The sequence below is a fragment of the Pseudorasbora parva genome, chromosome 12 (genome assembly GCF_024679245.1).
Source record: "Pseudorasbora parva isolate DD20220531a chromosome 12, ASM2467924v1, whole genome shotgun sequence".
In the NCBI taxonomy this organism is placed as follows: Eukaryota; Metazoa; Chordata; class Actinopteri; order Cypriniformes; family Gobionidae; genus Pseudorasbora; species Pseudorasbora parva.
This window is the reverse complement of record NC_090183.1, coordinates 13,394,852-13,415,017: the sequence shown is the minus strand read 5'-3', so window position 1 is coordinate 13,415,017 and position 20,166 is coordinate 13,394,852. Positions and strand designations below refer to the sequence as shown.

The window sequence follows — 20,166 nt, the reverse complement described above, 5'->3', positions numbered from 1 at the left end:
TGAAGTAAGTTAGCTGTAGCAAACTGAGAAACAGATTGTTTTCGGATAGCCTATGTTATAGAAATACATGTGGTCTAAATCCATTGGTTGTTAAATCCAACTGTTTAACTGGGTGTGTTTGTGCACCGTCCCTTTTTCATAAAAGATGGTCTTACAAAACGCCTTTCTATTCCAAGTGCGTCTGCAATTAGACGCCTGTAAACGCCTTCCTAAATACGATTGGACGAGAGCTGAGAATCCTCTAAACTGATTCGTCCATTTGCCTGTCTGTCAAATACTTCCTGTCAGTGTACTTCCTGGATTCCTGAATAAGTAACATTGTAACATCACAGTTGATACCTTCACTGTCCATGATTTTCCTTTTTAGAAATCATCATCATCACCGTCGCCAAAATCAGTAAGTAAAAACCAGAGGTCTTGCCATACTGTTCGTGTAATTATTTGACGTCGTTCGTCGAACCTGTCCGGTCTATTCTTGGATGCAAGCCACCCACTGTTGCTCCATCCCATAGTGTGTCTATTATTGAAATATTTGCATTACACAATGCTTTATCATAAGTAGGCTACATTTCATAGCTGTAGGCTTTTCTTAATGTTATCGCACTATGTATCAACGAATTCGATCGTGATGATTTAACGCGATGTTAATGTGGGTTCATGTGATGGATTGCATGGATTACACGAGTCTGTATTTATCACTGGTGACTTTTTTGTGACATTTGTGCCTAAAGGCAACCTTTCTGTTATTTCTAATTAAGTGAAAACTATTCGATGAAGGCCATAATTAGCCTACATGTTCACACTCAAGTCTGCTCTTATATTCATTTGATTATTGTACTCGAACTGGTAAAGCAGCAGCCTAACCTGTAAGATCCCTCTCAGACATTGTGGCTCCTCTCTATGCCTTGCACATGGTTGGCCATAAACGAGCCATGCGGGACAGGCGTGAATTCAAACAGTGTAGTAAAAATGACTCATTCACTTCCTCTAGTATCATGGAGTGATATGACTTGCATCCCTACCCGGAGCATTAGGTCGAGTTATTGTAGCTTTACTTTGACCTTCAGCAGAACCTGTCAGTTTTAGGATTACTACAGTAGTCATTTACACAAACTGGACTTGGACAGTTGACATTTGTGAGTTTGACACGAACACTGGGGAGATTCTGAGCAACTGTTATGGGTTTGTTTTCATGCCAAGGTCAGTGATTGTGACAGGGAAGTCAGTGCTATGGTTTTAGTTTCACAATATGACTGACTTATACAATGTATATGCCTCCTTATTACCATAATTGCAGTTTTGTAAGTTGATAAATGTCTATATGTATATGATATTCACAGTCAAACCATAAATTATTCAGACACCAGATATAATTTTTACTAGTGGGTACAGTAAGAATTAAGATGTAAGCGAGGATAGCAAAATAAAGTAAACTGTGACATATTATATACCCAAAAATTATTCATACAGTGGAGTGGACCACCAGTAAAATTGATTAAACAAATTGGGATCAAATTTATTCACTTTGATCTGACCTTGTTGCTTATTGCTAATGTGACTTTTTACGCCACAATTTTTAACGTAAATTGCTATTATCTAATTGTGCACTTAAATTTGACCACTGACAGCTGATTGGTTCTTTCTATCAAAGTTACCTGACATTATCAAGATTAATTTTATTCTGACAGTAACTCTGGGTACTTGTAATATTTTATTACCATTTTCTAAACTATAGCGAAGAAACTGATAATGTGAGAAAATGTTGAAGGTGTTTGAATACATTTTGGTTTGACTGTATATACCTCTTTTATGCTGCATTATACATGTATTTGATAATTGCACTTTTTAGTTAAGTTTAATTTCAAGACACCAGAGAGGAGGCAGACATATTAGCGCATTAGCAAAACATCTATGTAGATAAAAATGTTATAGTCTTTTCATTCCTAAGCAGCCTTATGTTTTTGCTTAAACTGCATAAATGGTGAATCTGCGCAGTTCTGCTGTATAACAGACTAAACAGGAATTGGAAAAATAAAATATATCCTTTTTTGTGTGGATGTTTTGAATATAATTTATTCTTCTAAATCTGTTTCAGGGATCAATGGCTTTCAGAAAGGCAGTGAAAGGAGCCCTAATAGGGGGCGGAGCTGTGGCAACAGCCATCAGCCTATCACAGTTCTTTGAATACAGGAAGAATCAGGTATACATTTACAGTAAACAGCATAGATGTTGTTGCTTGGAGTCTGTCTAATTCTGTTTGAAATCTGAATGTAAAGTTAAATTGGCCAATTCTTTTGACAAATACCAAGAATTTGTTTTCACATTTCACATCCATACAGTGACTCCTACAGGCTATAGTGCAGAATACACAGAGCGCAGCTGTTCACACCCATCTGTCCCACAGCATGTCTTGTCCTGACTCAGGAATGTGCTCTCTGTATTGTTTACATGACCTTAAAGAGAAGTTTAATCGGCTCACATTGGACAGTACAACTCAGGCCCTGTATTTTGTATCAATTTATAACTATTACCTGTTTATAATTATTCATGTTTTCATGTGGTCAACAACCAAACAGAAGAGATTTCATGAATAAGTGTGACAAATCTTATTAAGATTAAACCTGGCAAATCCAGATACACTTACAAATCTCATTTGTACCTTTAGGTATTGCCTCGAGTCTCCAAACTTATGCTGTTCTCTCTCTCGGGCAGAGTACCGTGTTAAAATCAGGTTTTGTTTGCTAAAGGGAGATTACACTTGAACAGTGATACACATATTGTTTAAAGGATCTCTCTTGAATATGTAATCATGAACAATCTGATCCCCATTCACGCCATCAGGGAGTGTGTCACACACCATGTTCTGTCTGTATTTAAACTAGTAAGAACCCCAGGGGTCTTGTCTGTTTAGACGCTATACCAAATAACGGAAGGTCAAGTAGATTAAGATAATCAACAAGGCTTTCTGAAACAAATGAAGAAAAAAAGACAGACCCTTGAAGAGCAATGGGAGTCCTGATTTTCTCTCTCATCATTTATTTAAATCTTCCCAAGCCCATTTTGTCCATTATCTTGCATCTCAACTGTTCCAATCCCAATGAAACTCCAGGGAGCGAGAGAATTATGCACTTTCAAGGACATGGTTTCCATGGAGATTGTCGCTACACGATTAATTTGGTCAAGAAAACATTTATGGAAGATCTTAAGTTTAGATATTTTCCCTATCCATCTCGGTTGCTCTGTGTTTATTCAATTTACTGATATGATTTGCAGAGATTTTTTTCTCAGGTGTCACCAACATGAACGATTTTATTAGCAGTCAATTAGATCACCTTCACGTGGAAGCTGGTTTCCGCCACGAAAAAATACTTTTCAATGATAATGGCAACTTTTTGTCTTGCAATTCTGACTTTTTTTGCTCAGAACTGCCAGACATAAACTCGCAATTCTTTCTCAGAATTGTGAGATATGAAGTCGCAATTGTGAGTTATAAAGTCCAATTCTGAGAGAAAAAAGAAAAAACAAGTTTATATCTCACAACTCTGACTTATAACTCGCAATTGTGAAAGAAAAAAAGAAAAAATCAGGACTCCAATTGAAAGTTTTCTAGTGACTGATCACATCTACATTTTTTATTGAATTAAATTGCATCAATTCACACAAATTCAATTTGGCCAACTGAAAAACTTAGTGTGATCAGTCACTAGAAAATGTTCAATTGGAATTTTTACAGTGCTTATATCACGCAATTCTGAGAAAAAAAGTCAGACTTGCGAGATAGAAAGGTCGCAGTTACCTATTTTATTTCTTATTCTGTGGCGGAAACAAGCTTCCATACCTTCACGTCACATCTGCATCGTGTTTCAATGACACAAACTTTTGTTCTGATGTTTCTCCATTTATTTATGTTTATTTATCCCTTGTGTCATCTCATTGCAGCCTAAATGGGTAAGCAAAAGTCAAAAGAGAAAGAATGAATCTTCTTTCAAAAATTGCTTGCAATCATGCATGTGGCAGATGCTAATCTTTGGGATTGTGATGTTAATTTGCTGAGCGTGTGTGTGTTAGTGAGTGCCTGTTTGTCTCCTCTATGGCAAGGGCACTGTTACACTCTGGCTGAAGTATCACTCTGCGGTGGCCGATTGCGTATTTGCATGAAATTCTCTGTTTCCGTCATGCACTTGTCCTGATTGCAGGACAGCCTCTCTTAATAGTGTGCGGATGTTTTAAATATGTCTGTCCTTGGAAATAGACACTAATTACTGAATCTTGTTTTTACATGCTATTACTGTCTAAATTGCAAATGTCTGGGCTCAGTTGGTCATTTGCAAGTCAAATGGACCTTACAGGCTTTTGGGGGCAGATTGATGAAATCATTTAGGCCAAATGCTAACGAAAAGAATGAATAAAACGTTTAATCATTGCTAAAACCCTCGACACCTAGCTTTACCCAGGCTTGTTTTCTCTTCATTCGAATTTTACGTCTGATATATTGATAAATTGGCAGCTGTTCATTCACAATTTTTGACTGTACAAAAACACTTCAAATTTTTGGTAGCACTTTAGTTTGGGGACCAATTCTCACTATTAACTAGAGGCTTATTAGCTTGCATATTGGTTGTTTATTGGTATTTATAAAGCACACATTAATGCCTTATTCTCCATCCTTTAAAGGGATAGTTCACCCGAAAATGAAAATTGTGTCGTCATTTACACACCCTCAAGTTGCTCCAAACCTGTATGAAATAACTGTCTTCTGATTAACACAAAATAAGATTTTTTTTGAAGAGTATGGGTAACCAAACAGCTGATGGGCCCCATTGGAAAAATGACTAATTAAGTCTATCGTGTACTACATCCATTGTATGGTTACTGACATTCTTCAAAATATATTCTTTTGTGTCCAGCAGAATACAGAAGTTCATACAGGTTTGGAACAACTTGAGGGTCTGTAAATAATGACACAATTTTTTAATTTTTGGGTGAACTAGCCCTTTAAGGTGATGTGGTCCTGTAGAAAAAGGCATTAATATGTGCTTTATAAGTAATGAACAGCCTCTAATCCTACGCCATAACTATTAAATTAGGAGTTTATTGTGGCAAAAGTTGAAGTTAATAGTGATTATGTGTTTCCCAGACTAAGGTGTGACCAAATTTTCTTTTATAAATGATATATATATCTAAATGAGATATATATATATATACATATATATATATATATATATATATATATATATATATATATATATATATATATATATATATATATATATATATATATATATATATATATATATATATATATATATATATATATATATATATATATATATATATATAAATGAGTTCAATTGGAAACTCATATTGAAAATAGCAGTTGTATTTTCATATAAAGCATAAGGATAAAATATCAAATATTGTTGTCTGTTATGATATGAAAAGTCACAGTGCAAGTGCAAATTGCCATAAGGAGTAACCATGTCATGAATGCTAATTTTTTTTAACTTTCTTAAAAGAACTGAACTAGAACTCTGATAACCCAACACTAATTTGATATTACCAATAATGCATCCCACTTAATTCCTCTGTCTCTGCATGGTGTCTAACGTAATGTTTCTTGAAATATAATTTTATTTTGACTATTATTTGACAATTATTATGAAAGTGCATGTTCAGTGTTTTGCTAGTACATTTATAGATATCTGTTTGTCTTGTTTAATTAATCTAATTAAATTTATCTTATTATTATTTTTTTAAAGATCAATCCAGAAAAAATATATATATTGAAAGGGTTGAATCTATAGTGTTCAAGACTGTAATTTTACATGCAGTTGCACAGTAAAGCTTATAGAATGTCAATTCTGGATTGCATCTTTAAAGAGCCTGAAGCCTATTGTTATGCAGTCACAATGTTCTGTTTTTGTCTTTTTACTTGCTGGATGTGTTCAGGCCCGGCTAGCATATGTTGAGGCGCAAGGCGAGCTAAAGGAGCCGTTTAAAGATGCTCTCCCAACAAGAGAGGAGCAACTTTCAGCACTACGAAACGCAGAGGAGTTTGACGTCTTGGTGGTGGGCGGCGGAGCCACGGGCTCAGGATGTGCCTTAGATGCAGTCACACGAAGTATGTCCTTTTTTTGACAAAGTTTTGCAATATTTACTTTACTTATATTAACTTTGCATGATGGTTTTTATTGTGAAGTTCAGTTTTAATCTAATAATAAATTGATCCAAATGCATTTGTAAGGTATATTTAGATATATATATTTTTAAAGGTGATGATTTATATTGGATTTTGCTTTATTCTCATTAGATTTTGTATTCAGCTCTGGAGGCCAGGCAGAATGTGCCTGGGTGCAATAAGCATGTTGTGATTTTACAGAAAGTGGAGAAAGCCATATGTAAATGACAGCAGCTGCAGTCTAAATATTTGGCACCATAAGGTCTTAAAATGCCAGTGCATTGTCTAATCCGTTCCTTACTTGTCTCTCTGCCCCCTCGTCCAGATCTGAAGACCGCCCTGGTAGAACGGAGCGATTTTTCATCGGGCACCAGCAGCAGAAGCACCAAGCTCATTCACGGAGGAGTCCGCTATCTGCAGAAAGCCATCATGAAACTAGATTATGAGCAGGTGAAGGCCCCATTTTTCCCTATTTGCCCCTAATATTTAGAAGAATGATTGCAAGGCCGTTTACGCCACCACTGTGACATTTTGAGCAACTATCAGAAAGAGAGAAGCACAAACATTTAGTAGGATGCTGCAGATCTGAGGCATCAGTGTGGAGGATGAATAACTTGACCATCAACTATTTCAATAAGTCTGATTACCAGTACAATGAAAAATGATGCTGTCAGTTATAATTGGAAACAACAGCAGTTTAAGATTTGAAACTCAAAATGACAGCAGTCAATTTTGTCGTCCACCAAATGTAAAAACTGCATAAAAAATGCATATTTAAAACAGTTATTAGAGTTACGTAGAGTTACGTATATATATATATATATTTTAATCTAGATGAATCTAGATTAATTTTGACATTAATCTAAATTAATCAAAAGCAGTGAGTGATGTCTTTATCTTTTGTTTGACATTAAAAAGACAGCAGTAAAGGCTACTGCCCCTTTAAGACCTGATGCAGGGATATGCGTCGCCTTTCTCGACTGTATAAAGTTCACTTAAGGCATATTTAGACTATGTCTAGTTGGATACTCTTCAAGATGGACATGTTGACATACTTTTTGTGTGAGTTTGTCCGTTCAAGTGCAAGACTTGAAAGATATCTCAATATTTGCACGCGACGAGTGCTCGCTCTCGGATAAGTGCACAGAGATAAATCTTCTCACAGCCGCGCGCAGTTTTTCATTCGCGTCTTCTGGCTCTACACGCGGGTGATGGCGGCGAAACGGCTCCTATTCGGACATACAGCAGCACTCGCATGCACTGAACAGTTTACAAAGAGTGACGGTTTTGTCCACGTTCTTCTTTTATTATCGCTGTTGTTTTAGTGTATCACTGAGAAGCCAGCACGTGTATCCATCAACAGAAACATACATAAAGCAAGTTTGTGCCTGCACCTTTTATATTTAATTATTTATTCATTTTCCCAGATAGTTGTCAAGGCAAGAGTTGTTATTTTAATTTAGTTTAAATTGATGTACTAAACTCAAAATGTAATACACATGAATAAGAACTATACAGGCATATTTCATGTAAATAAAAACATCCAAAATGAAACTAATCTAAAATGCTAATGAAAACTATAATAGTATCTAAATGATACTAAAATTACACTTATTTAAATATTTAATAGTAAGATAAATGATGAAATATAAGAGCATATTTATATTAATTGCAAGCATTAGCATTTTGTTTAGACTGAGTAAACCCGCCCTGATCTGCCGGCGATTTGATTTCGCCCTGTGACTCAGTCTGTAAACCTGTACATAAATTTCTCCTGCTTCTGTTACACTTTTGCGGGAACCAATCACAGGCTGGCTTATCCACCTGGCGTGCTATTGGCGAGTTTAACACGCTGACAGATATAGAAACTATGGTTCGTTGCCTGTTGATCACGCCTCTTGTGGTCTGATTGGTTAAAGGACTATCCAATTGCATACAGAGTTATTTGAATAATGCCAGTTGATCCCGCCTCTTGTGCAGTAGAAAATAAAGAGCAGACTCCCCAGACCAGGGGCGAGGCTACATAAGGGCCAGGGTGGCACTGGCCCACTCAGATTGACGGCTGGCCCACCCAATCAGAACAGACAAAAAAAAATAAAAAATTGTGATAGCAGAAAATAATATGCCTATGTGACAACACAAATCACTTAAACACGTACAAAAAGTTTCATTAAAAAATAGGGCTGTCAAATATGCTAATAACGCGTTAACGCAAATTCATTTTAACAGCACTAAATTTATTAACGCAGCGCGCATTTTCTGTTTGATCCGTGGCATAGCCCGTAGTTGGAAAAAGTGAGAGCAGTCAGACGCAGCAGCAAACATTAATAGGGAAAGAAAAGGGTTGACATTAATATTCTAAACCAAAAGTGCAGTTATTGCCTACATAAGCTACCACATAGCCTAAGCTACCACATTTTTTGTTTAACTTTTATTAGACTTCAGAAAGAAAAGTGCGTTTTTTTCACTGAGCACATTCTCTGCAGTCTGAGCGCGATGCACTGCAGCTCACTCTCGCTCATGTCTGAGGTAAATCATTAACACCATACACCTGTTTTATTGAACGAAATACATTACAATCGGCTAAAACGAATGCACAGGTTACTTCCCTGAACAAGCGCGCTCCCGAGTCCATGTTCTTCACACTGTCCACGTAAATCGCGGCCCAGTTCGGCGTGCACACGCAAAATACCGGCAGTTCAATAGGGAGCGCGCGTCTCTTAAAGGGGCCGCACTATATTCCTACTCGTGGAGTATGGACCTCCTCCAGGTATGGTGTGGATCTGGTGCGCTCACTGGTACACATTACCAATTTTTCATACGAACTGTGCCCTGCTCTGCATTAAACTGCCAGTGTAAAGACTCCCTTTATATTCTTAAAATGAGAAAAATCACTGCTTACTCTTAATTTTTAAGTTTAGGCTTAAGAGACATGAACAATTTCTTAAATAAACATCTATGACCTTTGATACGTCTAATCTTCATGCTGTATTGATTATTATTGAATAAGTATGGTTTCACTAATAATAAATGTACATTTGCATAAAGCATGCATATTTGTCCATACTCATGTTGATTAGAGTATTAAAAACTTAATTTTAGATTTACAATTGCTAAAAATGTGCGATTAAATTGCGATTAATCACGAGTTAACTCATGACAATCATGCGATTAATAGCGATTAAATATTTTAATCGATTGACAGCCCTATTAAAAAATAATTACTGTAGAGCGAAAACATTTTCATATAACTGACTTATTGCAGCAGCCAATCAATAAGCTTAGTAGTAATGTTTAGCCAATCATGTATTGTTGAGGGGATGGGAAGATAAGTTTACGTCTGCTAGTGAAATAAACTTTTAACACGGGCCACGGTGCATAACACGAGACGAAATTCTCACAGGTTAAGCTGCAAATACATGTTTGACAACAGTTATACTGAGTTGCTTTAGTTGACAAGAATTGGTTATTCCATTTTAAAATGAACCCAATTACTGAACACTGATGTCTTGTTAGTGGTCATATAGCAGCACAATATCTATATTTGTCTACCTTGCAATAGGCTTTGTAGCTGCTTGTTATAAATTAATTTTGCATATATGAATTATATGAATTTGTTGGCAAAAAATAAATCATATATAGCTTATATTTACTGTCAAGTGATTTTGTCCCATATTGTTTAATTTGTGTAATTTGAGAGTAGTCATTGAGGTCCACCCTATTCCACCAAGGTCCACTCAGTTAAAAATTTCTGGCCTCGCCACTGCCCCAGACCAATGTTCATCTTAAATTGAGCTTGGTCTGTTGATAGCCAGACAACATTTTGCTGTCAAAAGCCTCAAAATGACGATAATTCAACAAAATGAACATTTCCTGTGGGTTTTTAGAGTAGCCGTTTCTTCCATTTAAGACTACATTGACGTGTGGATTGCATTAATTAAAGAAATCTTGATGTTTTGTTCTTCAACATAAATTACATACATTTACACCTCAAATATAACTCCAAAATATCTGTACATGAATCCCCTGGACCCAGAATTTTTTATTAACAGATTTATTTCTGCCTTCAGTACATGATGGTAAAAGAGGCCCTTCACGAACGTGCCAATCTTCTGGACATCGCCCCTCACCTGTCTGCACCTTTACCTATAATGCTTCCTGTTTACAAGTAAGAAAACCAGACAACCAGAAAAGTCAAGAATATAAAACCCTCTTTATTAAAAGAGAAAAAATAAAGGGACAGATGGGGCTTACATGGCAGAAAGTTAAAGAGAAAAACAGGAGACATCCTAGATCCAGTTTTTGTATTTAAAACCATTGATAAGTTCACAGAAATGGCATCGAACCTTTCATATGGTCACCCGAAGCAGTTGGTGTCCGGAAATTCCGTGGATCAATGCTGAACCTCTCGCCTCTTCAGTCTCTGCCCCTTGTCATTCTGGGTTTTTAAAGGATCTTCCTGTCCTTACCATCATCATTACTAATTACTCGTGGCATTTATGTCTTGCTCTGATATTTAAAGCAGCCAGAGAAGTGTGAAAGGGTCACAGAAATGAGAAACCTCAAGATTACATCATTTGCCTGTCAGATTTTTTTTTCTTATACATAAAACAAATGTCACAAGGTGCTATATATGACTTAGCGTTACTTGAACAAATCCAATCCTGCCCATGTTCAACCATATCTATTTTAATTAGTAATAAACCTGGCTAAAAAAAATGCTTAAACCAGCTTTAGCTGGCTCGGAGACCATCAAACACACCAGGCTGGTAAATCAGTTTTACTTACAAAATTGTTTGGATTTGAATGCAGGTGAATTCATTTTTCTCAGCCATGTTTGTCAACAGAAACCGAAAGTAATAGTGTGTTATTGTTACTGGACATGTTCTTACCAGGTGGTGGCAGCTGCCGTATTACTGGGCCGGCATTAAAATGTACGACCTGGTTGCCGGATCACACTGTCTGAAGAGCAGCTATGTCCTGAGCAAGAGCAAAGCACTGGAACTCTTCCCTATGCTGAAGAAAGACAAACTCGTGGGAGCCATTGTCTATTATGATGGTGAGCAGGAACAAATCTAAGATTTCAGTCTTGAGTGTGATCTGAAATATTATATTCGGAGTATGCACATTTTCTTTTTCTTTCTCATCTCTGTTAGCTATGAAAGCTTTCAAGTTTATTTCTTGCAATTGTGTCTTTATAACACGCATTTGCAGGTTTATAAAAAAGAGGTGTTATTTTATCCTTTTTTTATTTATTCTGTGGTGGAAACAAGCTTCCTTATTTACCCAATAATCAATTTAAAATGCTAAATATGAATACATTTCTAGAATAATTTATAATTTAGTATTATAAAAGTTCAAAAGTTTGGGTTGGTAAGATAAAAAAAAATGCTTCTTATTCTCACCATGGCTACATTTATTTGATCAAAATATAGAAAAACAGTATTATTGTGAAATATTGTTAGTCTATTTTAATGTATTATAAGATGTAATTTAAAATATATATATATTTATTATTTATTTGTTTGAATTTTCAGCATCACTTCAGTCTTCAGTGTCCCATAATCCTTCATAAATCATTCTAATATGCTGATTTGGTGCTTAAAAACATTTATTATCATCATCATCAGTGTTGAGAACTTTTTATTTTTGTAGAAACTGATATTTTTCCATCATGCTTTGAGGAATAGAAAGTTCAAAAGTACAATTTATTTATAATAGAAATATAACAGTATAAGGAACCGAATAGAAACGTATAAGGGTATAAGTATAAGGGTCTTTCTTTTCACTTTTGATCAATTTAATGCATCACTGCTGAATAAAGGTAATAATAATAATGTTTATAAATCTTTCTGACCCCAGACTTTTGAAAGGTAGTTTACATACTACAATAACTCATAATGCCACATTTAAACACATTAAACAACGAAAAAAATGCCATCTGTCTCTTAGTTAAACAGTGTCAGACATAGTTAAACCATTGTGAAAGTTCACAACTCATACGACCACAACCGGAGAAAAAAAAGCTTTTTTTGTGTGTGAGAGAGGCTAATGCTTGTGAGAGGCTATGGGTTTGAATCTGGCTTTTTAAAATAAATGATTTTTTGCATTTGTTTGCCAGTAGTGCATATCAGTAACAGGGGCTTACTGATTGCATTTCATTTTGTAATTTCACTGGAATTGTGCTCTGACTAAATAAGGTCTAGCTACGCCTATGCCAGTGAGAAATAGGAGAGGAATCATGTTTTTGCTCTTTAAAACAATACAAATATTTTTGAGTATTGCTTTTGCTAAGCATGTGATGTGCCAGAATGAGGAGATGCTTCATTCTTTAAATAAGCCAATTCAGTACAATTCAACGTACATTTATTTGTATAGCCCTTTTCACAATACATATTGTTTTAAAGCAGCTTTACTGAAACTGCATGTGTCGGCATCTGTTTTCAGAAGTGACTGTGTCGAAGTGATGTCAAAAAATGTACAGTTATAAGATAATACAAACATGCAGTAAGCTAGCATGTATTCATTTAGGCAGAAACAATGAGCTTGTTAAAGCAGTTATTAGAAGTTATAATGATCAATTCATGATTTGTTGTCATAATTGTTGTCATTTGTTGTTTAATGCAGCAATAAGTGCAAGCTCATTTGACTCTGTGACATTCCTGCATAATCTCTGGAAAACCGCCACCGGCTGTTACGGCCGAACTCATTGTGCCTGTCTCTCTTGGCCCGTCTGCGCCCTGGGCCGCCCGAGGCTGCCACCAGGCAAAACTTCCATATGTTCCTGGTTAGTCTGGGTGTGCAGAATGTGTCCCCTTTATTCAAGGTCCCGTCCGGGGCAGCACAAGCCCCGCCCTCTAACCCTGCCTTCCGGTGCTTCCTGTCAAACTACATTTGGCCCACACTGATACACACGGTCCCTCGCAGGGTGCGCAGGCAGCTTATATTCAGGGGGAGCGCGGCGGCTATCTGAGCAGCGATCTGTCACATCGCGTCCATCAGCGGGAGAAACAGAGGCAAAGAGACGTCTGGATGCTCTGTTCCCTGCCGCGGCGTGTTCACGTGCCGCCCGGCGACTGCGCTCAAAAGCGTCTTAATTTGCGTATGTATGTGTGTGGAGAATCGGACCCAGCGATTGTAATGACAGTTTAGAGGTTTTATTCGTTCTTCTCCCCACGTCCGTTCCCCCCTCACCCCCCACCCCTCCCACCACCATCCCTCCTTCCCCTGGGTTGTCAGCCGGCTTTTCTCTCCAATTATTCAATCTGGAACAATCACGGCCGTGACATTTCCGAATCTGACCTTCTCCGCTGGAGATCGCAGCCTGCCTGTCGCTATTTGCCTCCCTCTATTTCTCTTCCTCTCTCTCTTTTTCCCCTACTCGCATCGCTTCTTCTGCTCCTGTCCCTCATCCTCCTTGAGTCCTCTCTCCCTTTCTTTCTTTCACTATCTCATCCACGCGCACGGCCGCCCGTCACATCCTTCCTCCGCTATGATATGTCATTCATTCTTTCTGTAGGTCTTTTTTATTAATCTAATCTGACGCTAAAACTCCCTTATCTGCGTTTTCAGTCATTTGTAATGTCACGGTTTCTTTATTTCATTATAATTTCGCTCGCAGCACAAAAGCCCTGCTCTTTTCGCCGTACCTGCGAGCTGTACTCTAATAAACATTCAAGCTCAGCCAAGCGTTTTCTATCTACCGCTGCAGGACAAAGCTTTCCGTGCTTGCTGTGATTCGTCCTCTTACATGATATTAACAATTTTCCAACATGCATATGTGCGCGGTATCCTTCTTAACATGGATGTTTTCCCTGCATCATGATTTGAGCGCAGAGCCGTGAGCGCAAACCCAGCCGGCGCAGGTTCATGGGATCTCTAACAAAGCATGCTGGTGCCTTCACTGCACATTATTCTTTGAGAAGTGTGCCCTTTAAACAGGCTTCCTGCCTGTGTTATTATTTTATTGTCTGTTGGAGTTGCCCCGAGCATGTGTTAGCATTAGACATGCTTACGTGGGTTACCTATCCCTCTGGTTCTTTAGCATGGAGAACACAGAGGCGTTTTCTAATTCTAGTAGCTCTTTAGTTGCCGTAATAGAGTGATATCGCATTGGCTTCAAGGTTTCCTGTAATTCATGTTTCAAATGTGTCTGAAATTGTTCAAAAGCCTCGAATGGCCCTACAACAATATTGAACGCCGTCACACCACTTCAAACATTGAAGCAAGTCTTGGCTCAGCGGCCTCTGGCATGTACAGTAAATCATTGTGTACCTACTTCCTACTTAACCATATTTTGGGGAGAAATTTGTACCCAGAAGTGAGCTAAATCTGACAAAACCTCCTTTTGGAGGTGTCCTAATTGGTAAAAACTTTTAGGGTTAGGTCATAGTGTGTATAACTAGCTGTATATTTACCTTGTATAACCTTTGTTGCACTTTGAGATTCTTCGGAATTGAAAAGTGCATTATAAATAAAATCTATTATTATTATTATATAAAAACAATAGAAGTCTATGGAATGTCCCCATTTTGAAAGCTAAGTAAATTGCGTGTGTGTGTGTGTGTGTGTGTGTGTGTGTGTGTGTGTGTGTGTGTGTGTGTGTGTGTGTGTGTGTGTGTGTGTGTGTGTGTGTGTGTGTGTGTGTGTGTGTGTGTGTGTGTGTGTGTGTGTAGCTATAGTTTTGGGGCAATTTTACAAAAATTAAAGTTGTGATTAAGTGAAATGTGACAAACATATTTTTTTGAGATTCTAGTTATATAGGGTAAGTGTTTCAGAATACTGCAAAAAAGTTTTAGGCAATACTTTAGAATAATGCTCATTAGTTAACATGAACTAATAATGAACTGCACTTATAAAGCATTTATTTATCTTTGTTAATATTAATTCAAAATGTACTAATGCATTATTAAAACCTTGTTAACATTAGTAAATACACAGTGAACTGACATGAACAAACCATGAACAGCTGTATTTTTATTAACTAATATTAACAAAGATGAACAAATACAGTAAAAAATGTACTGCTCAGTTAATTCATGTTAGTTAATACATTAACATATGTTACCTAATGACCATTATTCTAAAGTTTTACCAAGTTTTTTCTTTCTTTTTTTCTTTTAGTATTCTAAAAAATGCAAAAGGACAAGTTGCCTTTATAGGGATAGTACTAATATGGTAACACTTTATTTTACAGTGTCCTTGTTACACATTTTACATGCAGTCACTGTGGTAATAACCCCTAGTGCTATAAATTAAGCATAATTCAATCCTATACCCTATAGTAAGTAAATGTAGTTAATTTTTATTACACAGTACTTACATGCATAATTACACTGTAACACAAACCCCTTAAAATCAAGTGTAACCCCTTATACTTATGTTTTTTGTGTATGTGTATTGTGTGACATTCTGCTCTGGCTCTTTTCAGGACAGCACAATGACGCCCGTATGAACCTGGCCATCGCTCTTACGGCGGCCCGTCATGGTGCAGCTATTGCTAACTACACAGAGGTGGTTCATCTGCTAAAGAAACCAGACCCAACGGGCCAAGAGAAAGTTTGTGGAGCCCGTTGTCGAGACATGATCACAGGTGAGATATGCCCGTAAAATGAAATTATCTATTATTCAGAGAAAAAGTTGAGGTGACATTAGCAAAATTGTGGTCAATTGACAAAAAAGTTATATTGTCTATTGCCAATGGTGTCATGATTTTTTAAAAACCGTACAGCAAACATAAGTAACTTTCAAACCAAGCAGCTTTCTATTGGTCAACATGATGAATACACATGACCAACTTGAAATGTCTGCTTGAGCAAGTCTTTTGCCCTTGAGTGGATTCCTATTGAAATGTCTGGATTTTGCCACAAAAAATGTACAATTTAAGATATATATTTATGTGATAGGATAGTATAGAATGGAGAGGGAGAGAGAGAGAGAGAGAGAGAGAGAGAGAGAGAGAGAGAGAGAGAGAGAGAGAGAGATCAGGAAAGGTCAATGAGCCAGACCTCGAACTTGCTTTGGCCAAAGCGTAACAGCACTTTTTGTTGGCGTGCTGCCCACGAGGCTATCTCCAACGGCCATGTGACCAATTTAAATAATCAAAATATTGACAGAGATCCTAAAGTAAAATCTACATATAGGTTGTCTCTTGAATGTTTGCTTTCTTTTAAAGTAGAATTTTCCAACAAACCAGCGTTAACTGATCACCTTTCAGTTACCCTTTTAAATGTTTCCGTCCTTTTAATAGATTTGTCTTACATTCTTAGCAAATGACCCCTGGGGTCAGGTCAGCTGTGTTCACTTCAGAGTAACACCTTACTCTGCCGTTTACAGGGCAGGAGTTTGACATTCGTGCCAAATGTGTCATCAACGCTACCGGCCCCTTCACTGACTCACTACGCAAAATGGACAACCAGAAAACTGCCAACATCTGCCAGCCTAGTGCAGGAGTGCACATTGTCATCCCTGGATACTACAGGTGCCTCCCTGAATCCTTCAAACTTATTCAACCTCTTTTTCCCAAGTGTATTTTTATGGTGTTAACAGTGCAAAGAGAGATGACGTACATTTCTATCCTTCTCCCGATTATAGCCCAGACAACATGGGGCTTCTAGACCCCGCCACCAGTGATGGGCGTGTCATATTCTTCCTGCCGTGGGAGAAAATGACAATTGCTGGCACGACAGACACGCCCACTGAAGTCACAGCCCATCCCATCCCTATGGAGGAGGACATCAACTTTATCCTGAAAGAAGTTCGCAATTACCTCAGCCCTGACGTAGAAGGTAAATTACACAGCCTGTGCTTTTTCTATTAAATGGTTTTAAAATGTGACATGCTGACAGTAAGCCTAGAAATTTAGACGCACCCTAGAGGCAGCAAATCTTATCTGCCCTGAGTGTCGTCTAGGAACTCTCAATGCACTTCTGAGCTGTAAACGACAAACTCTGGTCGGGCCAATCACATCGTGTATAGAATCGGTGGGCGGGGCTTAACATAATGACGGCCGAGTTGCGTTTGCGTGCTTCTAGTAAACACAGAAACTGGCGAACAGCGGCCTTTCGAATCAGCTTTGTCCGTGACTCTGGAAGACTTGGAGTTAAGCTTTTCTCTGAGAAAAGAACAAAGAACGGCACTGAAGTCATTCTTAAAGGGATAGTTCACTTTGAAATTAAATTTTGATATGTTTTAGCTTACCTCATGCTCCTACATCCGAGATGTAGGAGTATTTGTTTCCCCAGTAGTTTCAATTTTGATCATTTTAGGTCAAACCGTTCTTGTCTGTGCCTCACATAATGCAGGTCTATGGCCACCACCTCAAAGAGCATACAGAGAAGTCCAAATTAAACAATCCCCCATCGTAAGTACACACTGATGGCCTAAGACACGAAACGAGCGGTTTGTGTGAGAAAACAAACAGTATTTATAACGTTTTTACCTCTTGTACCTTTAAAATCTTACTCGCACTGACAGACAGATCAGATGCATGCGCACAAAGACACCTCGCACAAACAAAATTACAGTCCTTCAAAAGATCTGTCTTGGCGAGTATTCACACAAATATTATCTGTTATGTCTTAAGTGGACATTTGGTTAACTGTTGGGGAAAAATATATAACATAAATATATATGATAAAATGTGTAACACTATAAAACATCTGTGCGGTACAGTAGTAGGCCTTAATATATATAGACTGTTTCATTCATTTTAATCAAACAATTGTGGTATCATGGAAAACAGTTGAATATAATTTTTTTCCTATAGATATTTGGTTTTACTTTATGTGTGCCAAATTTGGTGTTATTACCAGGTATTTTAAGGTATGGTTGCTGGGTGATTTTGTTTTGGAAACTTCAGAAACCTTGAACTAAATTTTTTTCAAAATTAACTTTGCTGACTGTATCGACTTCAAAAAGATGTAGCTCAGTCATTTGAAGGGTTTGCAATAACAATAACTAGTTTTTGAAAATTTGCTCATTGCGACTCATTTTGCCAGCATTGGTCACATATGTTGTTTCAGACTAATAGAAAGACTACAACACCCAAAATGCACTTATAAGTGTTTATTTTTTTGCACTCTATTTGAATCTGTAGATTTCAATTACAGACATTCTCTTAAAATGAGTCACATGCACTTGCATACACCAAACTTTGTTTTATTTTTTTATCTATTATTATGAAGTTTTCTTTTCTTTTTTTGCTTCTTCTTTTTTTTTTTTTTTTACAGTTTTGTTCATACATCATTTGACTGATTTTAAAAACTTGGTAAACAATTATTTTTGACAGCATTTGCAGATTTATTGGTAAGAGATATCCAAAATCCTGTAAAACCGTTGACTCTAATATGTCAACAAAATGAAACAAGAATTTAGAACCTGGTTTTATCAATTTTTGTAGTTTTGTTTCTGGAAATGTTTGCAAATGATTGCCTATTTAATTAATTATAATGCCTCAGTTTCATATTTAAACAATGTTTCAGAAAACTTTTAATTCATATTGTAATTAATCAATTGGGGAAGTATGATGATATCTGTTAGTTACATGTTTTACCCTATTCACCTGGGGAACCATATTATGCAATAGTAGTTATTATTTTAGTACTTTTGGGGAAGAGATGTTTGGGGAAAAACAAATGCTGAATGATGAGATAATTTCGAAAATAAATAAATGAAAACTATTCTTGTAAAAAGTCTGTTTTCCCAGATTCTGTTGTGACTTAATTCATGCACCAATAATTGCTCTTTGTGGCTCGCAGGTTACGCTCATTTGCACTCACGTCCCGGTCTCGCTCGCACTGTTAAAGGGATAGTTCACCCAAAAATGAAAATTCCGTCATCATTTATTCACCCTCAAGTTTTTTTTTACTGAAAATGTGTATTTCTTCTGCTGAACACAAAAGAAGCTATTTTGAAGAATGTGGGTAACCTTACAGTTGATGGAACCCATTGACTTTGTGTATGGAGGAAAAATACTATGGAAGGGAAACAGGAAATGCAGGAAACGCTGTCAGAGGACTTTATTACTGTTCTGTCCACATTGGCAGAACACGTGCAGGAATTGGTAATGATAACCAAACATAATATTTTTATGGAAAAGAGCTTTGAGGATTGAGCAACATGAGGATGATTAGATAAGGCTTTATGGTCACACTTTAGATTAGGGTCCAATTCTCACTATTAACTAATTATTAACTATGACTTTTGCCTCAATAAACTCCTAATTATTGCTTATTAATAGTTAATAAGGTAGTTATTAGGTTTAGGTGGGTAGGAATCAAAGGAAGAAGTATATGGCCATTAATATGTACTTTAAAAGTACTAATAAACAGGCAATATCCTAGTAATATACATACTGATAAGCAACTTTTAAAAACTAGTGAGAATTGGAGCCTAAACTAAAGTGTTAACTGTGTTTTTGTAGTTGTTGTTGTTTTAAGAAAGCAGTCTGCATAAAGTGTGAACTTATGACCCACTATCGTTCAAAAGATTGGATTTTGTCCGATTTTTTAAAATGTTTTTGAAAGACAACTCTTGTGATCACCAAGGCCACATGCAAAGGCATTGAAGAGACTTTCATTTCTGCATGCACGTAAATGAATAGAAAGGCAGGCTTGTACTGGTTGTGTTGAGTCTAGTAACTAGCGGGGACTGATAACTACTCTCTCCTTCTGAAAGCAGAGATATTGATTTTGGAGCGCAGTCCTCTAATTGTTCAAAGCGCTGTGGATGTGGGCTTGATTGCTTGATTGATTAGCTTCATAACTAATTCTCCCTTCGCAAAAAACGCTTCCTCCTTTCTCTGATTGTTGGGCAAGTCGTTAAGAGTTTGTTGAGTCTCGTTATCTCATTCAGCGCTGCATGTGTCTTTCAGCTACTGTGGAAAGTCATCTGACTGTCGGTTTTTTAACAGAAGGTATACTCAAAACCACAATGTGACGGCAGTCATGTGGCAGGGTGTCTTCTGCTTTGTTCCGGGCGAGAATGAG

At 37.1% G+C, this 20,166-nt stretch overlaps 1 protein-coding gene across 2 annotated transcripts in view; it reads left to right on the top strand.

Annotated features, from left to right (window-relative positions):
* Positions 1-277: 277 nt before the first annotated feature.
* gpd2 (glycerol-3-phosphate dehydrogenase 2 (mitochondrial)) overlaps positions 278-20,166 on the top strand; it is a 42,544-nt gene continuing 22,655 nt past the window's right edge. The window contains exons 1-10 of one of the 2 annotated variants that reach the window (XM_067459238.1): positions 278-397; positions 2,096-2,200; positions 3,940-3,948; positions 5,950-6,121; positions 6,504-6,628; positions 10,249-10,346; positions 11,074-11,237; positions 15,609-15,770; positions 16,514-16,658; positions 16,772-16,965. In XM_067459238.1, coding sequence (XP_067315339.1) covers positions 2,102-2,200; positions 3,940-3,948; positions 5,950-6,121; positions 6,504-6,628; positions 10,249-10,346; positions 11,074-11,237; positions 15,609-15,770; positions 16,514-16,658; positions 16,772-16,965 — 1,168 coding nt within the window. In that variant the 5' untranslated portion in view covers positions 278-397; positions 2,096-2,101. The remainder of the gene's footprint in view (positions 398-2,095; positions 2,201-3,939; positions 3,949-5,949; positions 6,122-6,503; positions 6,629-10,248; positions 10,347-11,073; positions 11,238-15,608; positions 15,771-16,513; positions 16,659-16,771; positions 16,966-20,166) is intronic. The other variant, XM_067459239.1, reaches the window with a different exon arrangement.